Source organism: Benincasa hispida, chromosome 6 (assembly GCF_027475165.1).
Source record: "Benincasa hispida cultivar pf3 chromosome 6, pf3_genome.v1.1, whole genome shotgun sequence".
Classification (NCBI taxonomy): Eukaryota; Viridiplantae; Streptophyta; class Magnoliopsida; order Cucurbitales; family Cucurbitaceae; genus Benincasa; species Benincasa hispida.
This window is the reverse complement of record NC_143483.1, coordinates 44,840,406-44,846,269: the sequence shown is the minus strand read 5'-3', so window position 1 is coordinate 44,846,269 and position 5,864 is coordinate 44,840,406. Positions and strand designations below refer to the sequence as shown.

The window sequence follows — 5,864 nt, the reverse complement described above, 5'->3', positions numbered from 1 at the left end:
ATAAGTTCACATTTTTTTTTTTCCATTGCTGAAGAAATAGATGGATAAAATTTAAACAAAAATAAAACACTATGGTACTGTAGAGAGGATAGATTAAAATAATATTGGAATTATAAGATATTAAGGTTTGATTTGAAACATGCATCTGTAGTCTTAATGAAAGAGTGGAATCAAAATATGGTTATGATTTATGCCTAAGCAAGTGAAAAAAGAGAAGAAGGGGATTGGATAATCACCAAAGCCAAGAACCTTTGAAATTAGTATGGACCAATATTTGTCTCATAACTCTATTTTGAGAGCACAAAGATACATTAGGAAAAAGGGTAAAAAAATGAAAAGAAAACAATATTTTAAAAAGAAATTTCCAAGATAGGCAATGAGTAGTCCAACATGCATCTCTAATTTTCCAAGAGAGGACAAAACTTTTTTGTGCTATAAATACCATTCCCAAATTCCTCATTTCCAAACCAACCTTCTCAGTTCCTTAGAAAAGAAGAGTGAAAATGTTTGGAATTGGGAAGAATATCATCGAAGGAGCCTTGAATACTACAGGAGATCTTGCAGGCTCTATTATCAATGCTGGTGGTAACATTTTAGACAGAGTTTCCCATCTTGGAGGAAAGAAAATCAAAGGGAAAGTCATTCTTATGAGAAGTAATGTTTTGGATTTCACTGAATTTCATTCCAATCTTCTTGATAACTTCACCGAGCTATTGGGCGGTGGTGTTTCTCTCCAACTCATCAGTGCCACTCATACTTGTAATTTTCACTATCTCTTAAACTCTCTTTTTAAGTGCTTAAAAACACTACTTTTTCTATTCTTTATACCCGAGACGTGTTTTGAATTATGAAATTGACAGCAAATGACTCACGAGGGAAAGTTGGACACAAGGCATATTTGGAGAGGTGGCTAACTTCAATTCCACCATTGTTTGCTGGAGAATCTGTTTTTCAAATCAACTTTGATTGGGAAGAAGATTTTGGATATCCAGGAGCCTTCTTCATTAAAAATGGACATACTAGTGAATTCTTTCTCAAATCTCTTACTCTTGAAGATGTTCCTGGCTATGGAAAAGTCCATTTTGATTGCAATTCTTGGGTTTATCCTTCTGGACGATACAAGAAAGATCGTATCTTCTTTGCCAATCATGTATGTATAAATAATTTCTTTCCTTTTTTTTATAATCTCTAATTTTCTATAGTTATTCATCCTACTTAATAACCAGTGGAATATATTATTATTTATTATATAGAGTTATCTTCCAAACCAAACACCAAATCCTCTTCGCAAGTATAGAGAGGAAGAATTGTGGAATTTGAGAGGAGATGGAACAGGAGAACGAAAGGAATGGGATAGAATTTATGACTACGATGTCTATAATGACATTGCTGATCCTGATGATGGTGATCATCGTCCCATTCTTGGAGGGACCGCCGAATATCCTTACCCTCGTAGAGGAAGAACAGGACGACCACGATCAAGAAGAAGTAATATATTTTTGTTTTTTTTTTTTTTTTCTAAGGATAAATTATTTGTTTAGTTCCTGAACTTTCATGTTTTAGTTTTTCTTTTGAGTACAACTAATTGGGATTGGGAGAAATATTCAAAATTACAACGTAAAAAGAGGTAGTACATGTCGATTATTGCCGATCAATTATGCTCACTTTAGCAGTTAAATTTTGTGTTTTTGTCTAATAAGTTTCTAAGCTATAAAAAATATATATATCTAATTAGTTATTTTTCTAACATTGTATTATTTGATTTCGACAGATGAAAATTATGAGAGCAGATTGTCACCACTAATGAGCTTAAACATCTATGTACCAAAGGATGAAAATTTTGGGCACTTGAAGATGTCAGATTTCCTTGGTTATTCATTGAAAGCATTTTCTATATCAATCAAACCAGGACTCCAATCCATATTTGATTTAACTCCAAATGAATTTGACAATTTTAAGGAAGTTGATAATCTCTTTGAAAGAGGGTTTCCCATTCCATTTAATGCTTTTAAGACTCTCACTGAGGACCTCACACCACCATTGTTCAAAGCACTTGTTAGGAATGATGGTCAAAAATTCCTCAAATTTCCTACTCCTCAAGTGGTCAAAGGTAATATATATTTAATTATGGACTCTAGTTATTTATTTCATTAAATTTTTAGGAGAATATATATTTAATTAATAATTGCTTATACAATTTTGTTGATCATATCTAATGATTTTGAACAGAGGATAAATCTGCATGGAGTACCGATGAAGAATTTGCAAGAGAAATGTTAGCAGGGCCCAATCCTCTATTAATTCGTCGTCTTGAAGTAATTTTATCTAATTCATCCTTTTTTTTTTTTTTTAATAAAAATTATAATCTGAATTTATTAATTACATATATGTAACTGAATTGACAGGTTTTTCCACCAATAAGTAAGCTTGACCCAAAGGTTTATGGGAATCAAAACAGTACCATCACTGAAGAACACATAAAGCATGGTTTGGATGGTCTCACAGTAGATGAGGTGAGCCAAAGGACTTGAAAACAAATTTATTATTATTATTTTATTTTCTTATGATATTTTAAATTAAGAAAATTAATAAATTGTTGACTGGGTTGAACAATAGGCAATCAAGCAAAACAAGGTGTACATATTGGATTTCCATGATGCATTGATGCCATATCTTAGGAAAATGAATGCAACATCTACAAAAACATATGCCACAAGAACATTGCTCTTTTTGAAAGATGATGGGACTTTGAAGCCTTTGGTTATTGAATTGAGCTTACCACACCCTCAAGGAGATGAACTTGGTGCAATTAGCAAGCTATACTTTCCAGCTGAAAATGGAGTTCAAAGATCTATTTGGCAATTGGCTAAAGCTTATGTAGCTGTTAATGATGTTGGCTACCATCAACTAATTAGTCATTGGTATGTATTCTTTCAAAATATACGGTTAAATTGCAAATTTTCTCTCTATAGAGTTCCGAGAAAGTACGAATGTAGTCCTTGTGGTTTGATAAATAAAACTAAGTTCTTCTCTATGTATGAGGACTAAATTCGTATTTTCTACAAATTTTAGAGATAAAAATTGTAATTTATCAAATTTTCTTTTATGAACCTAGTTATGATAGTTTATCTAATCAACCTTTTGAAATTATAGGTTGCATACTCATGCAGTACTCGAGCCATTTGTGATTGCAACACATAGACAATTGAGTGTTCTTCATCCAATTCATAAGTTGCTTGTTCCTCATTTCAAAGACACCATGTTTATAAATGCATCTGCAAGACAAGTTTTGATCAATGCCAATGGTCTCATTGAATCAACCCATTATCCATCAAAATATTCTATGGAGTTGTCATCTATCTTATACAAGGATTGGACCTTCCTTGACCAAGCACTTCCCAATAATCTCATCAAGAGGTAAATCATCATTTATGTTCAAGTACTTTTATATATAATTAAATTTATAACCTTCATCTTTTGAGTTGATTGATGAGTCAATATGATCATATCAATGAAGGAGTTTGTCTTTTGTATTCCACTCTCCTAATGTTCATTCCTCTCCAACTAATATTAATTTTCTCTTGTTAGGTCTCTTCAAAATTTTCAAAAAGCACTGTTGAAATATTTGATATAATTAAATTTACCATGACCAATCTTATAACCAACTAGCAATAAGGGGAATAACTCATGTATCTTGTAGAGATTGAGGTCTTCTTCATTTTTTTCAAGATAGTGTTTCTTTGGGTTCACCTTTTTAGACTTGGGCTTTGATACCCATATTCAAGAAACACGATGTTTTCCATCTCAAAATCAATTAGTAATAAGAGGAGTAACACATACATATATATATCATATAAAAATTGTGTGGTATTTTCTTTTTTAATGTGAGATCCTCGACAGTCAAGTAATCATTTAATGAATAATAATACGCACGAATTATTTCCTTACAATCAATATATATTTTCTTGGTTGATGTATTATTGACTTATTTCCTTTTCCCTTCTTGGTTTGTTTAGGGGAATAGCTGTGGAGGACTCAAGTTCCCCCCATGGACTTAGATTGCTAATAAATGATTATCCATTTGCTGTTGATGGTCTTGACATTTGGTCAGCCATCAAAACATGGGTACAAGATTATTGCTCTCTCTACTACAAAGATGACAATGCAATCCAAAATGACTTTGAACTTCAATCTTGGTGGAATGAGCTCAGAGAGAAAGGCCATGCTGACAAGAAAGATGAACCATGGTGGCCAAAAATGCAAACTTTAAGCGAATTAATTGAATCTTGCACTACTATTATATGGATTGCTTCAGCTCTTCATGCTGCAGTTAATTTTGGACAATATCCTTACGGAGGCTATATTCTCAATAGACCAACTACAAGTCGTAGGTTTATGCCTGAAGTTGGCACTGCTGAGTACAAAGAACTTGAATCAAATCCTGAAAAGGCTTTCTTACGAACAATCAACTCAGAATTACAAGCACTTGTTGGTATTTCAATAATTGAAATCTTGTCAAAGCACGCTTCTGATGAAGTCTATCTTGGCCAAAGAGCATCAATTGATTGGACTTCAGATAAAATCGCATTGGAAGCCTTTGAGAAATTTGGGAAACAATTATTTGAAGTTGAAAATAGGATTATGGAAAGGAATCAAGATGTGAACTTGAAGAATAGAGCTGGACCTGTGAATTTGCCTTACACTTTACTTGTTCCATCAAGCAACGAAGGACTCACTGCAAGAGGAATTCCCAACAGCATCTCTATCTAAGTTATGATCAAACAAGTGTTTGATTTCCTGGGAGATGTGTAATTCGAAGGTCACAAATTATGTTTTAAGCTACCCATTATTAATTATTAGGAAATAAGTGACCATACTTTTAGTTTAAATTAGTAGCCTGCTTTAGGCTTTTGGATTTCCAATTCTCAAAATTTATGTACTCTGTACTACTATTTAACGAATAAAAGTTGCGTGTTTTAAGAGTAATGATTCCAATTTCACAAAAAATAGGCAAAAGCATTCATCAGCATTAGTAATGAAATTCTTTGTCAATTCTTGTTAAATTAAGAAAAAAATAAAAGAATAATCTTTCTCCAACTGAAAAGGTATCTCCTTCGAATTTGTGTTCACCAGTTTGTGAGGAAGGAAGAGTTGCTCTAGATGTTGAAGACTTATCAACAAATTTCAATTCTGAATTTCGTAATGAGGCAGTGTCTTCTTTACTTGTTTGATAAAAAATTTTCCAACCTATTTTATGTTCATCAAAGATGACATCTGTTGGGTTAACCATTCTTCATTATGCCCAAATACTCAAGATCAACGCTGGAAAGATAAAAAAAAGGCTAAGAAATATTTTGCCAAATCCTCGATGATCGATACTCGATGCTCAACGTCTTCCTACTCGATGCTCGATGAGAATTTCCTTCTTCGTCTGACGAGTCTCTATTAAATCTTCGATGGAACTTGATGACAACTGAACTAATACTCGATGATTCTTGAATGATACTCGGTGCGACTCGAAGGTGAAAACAATTAACTCGATGCTACTCAATAGCGAAGATCGATGCAGATTGAACTCGATACTCTGTTATTCGATGCGATTTGGGTGAATGTATAGGGCGTGATTTGCAGAAAGATGACAATCGTATGAACAAAAAAGATAAAGGCAAGAAGATGAAACATAGAGTTTACGTGGTTCGGCAAGATTGCCTACGTCCACGGGAAGATCCAAATTCTTTTACTAATGAAGATTGCATATAGTTTTTGTTGTTTATAGAAAATTAGGAAAAATGAGGTTAACGCTTTGTTTTTGTTTTAAAGATCAGAGGTATTTGTAGAGCATACCAACTGATTGTTTACATAAC

General features: G+C 33.0%; 1 protein-coding gene across 1 annotated transcript; it reads left to right on the top strand.

Annotated features, from left to right (window-relative positions):
* Window positions 1-478: 478 nt before the first annotated feature.
* LOC120080124 (linoleate 9S-lipoxygenase 6-like) lies at window positions 479-4,986 on the top strand. Its single transcript, XM_039034688.2, has 9 exons — window positions 479-759; window positions 861-1,150; window positions 1,254-1,488; window positions 1,772-2,110; window positions 2,230-2,315; window positions 2,406-2,513; window positions 2,617-2,921; window positions 3,154-3,417; window positions 4,017-4,986. The coding sequence occupies exons 1-9, from the start codon at window positions 504-506 to the stop codon at window positions 4,768-4,770; spliced, it is 2,637 nt and encodes an 878-aa protein (XP_038890616.1). The 5' UTR covers window positions 479-503; the 3' UTR covers window positions 4,771-4,986.
* Window positions 4,987-5,864: the final 878 nt, after the last annotated feature.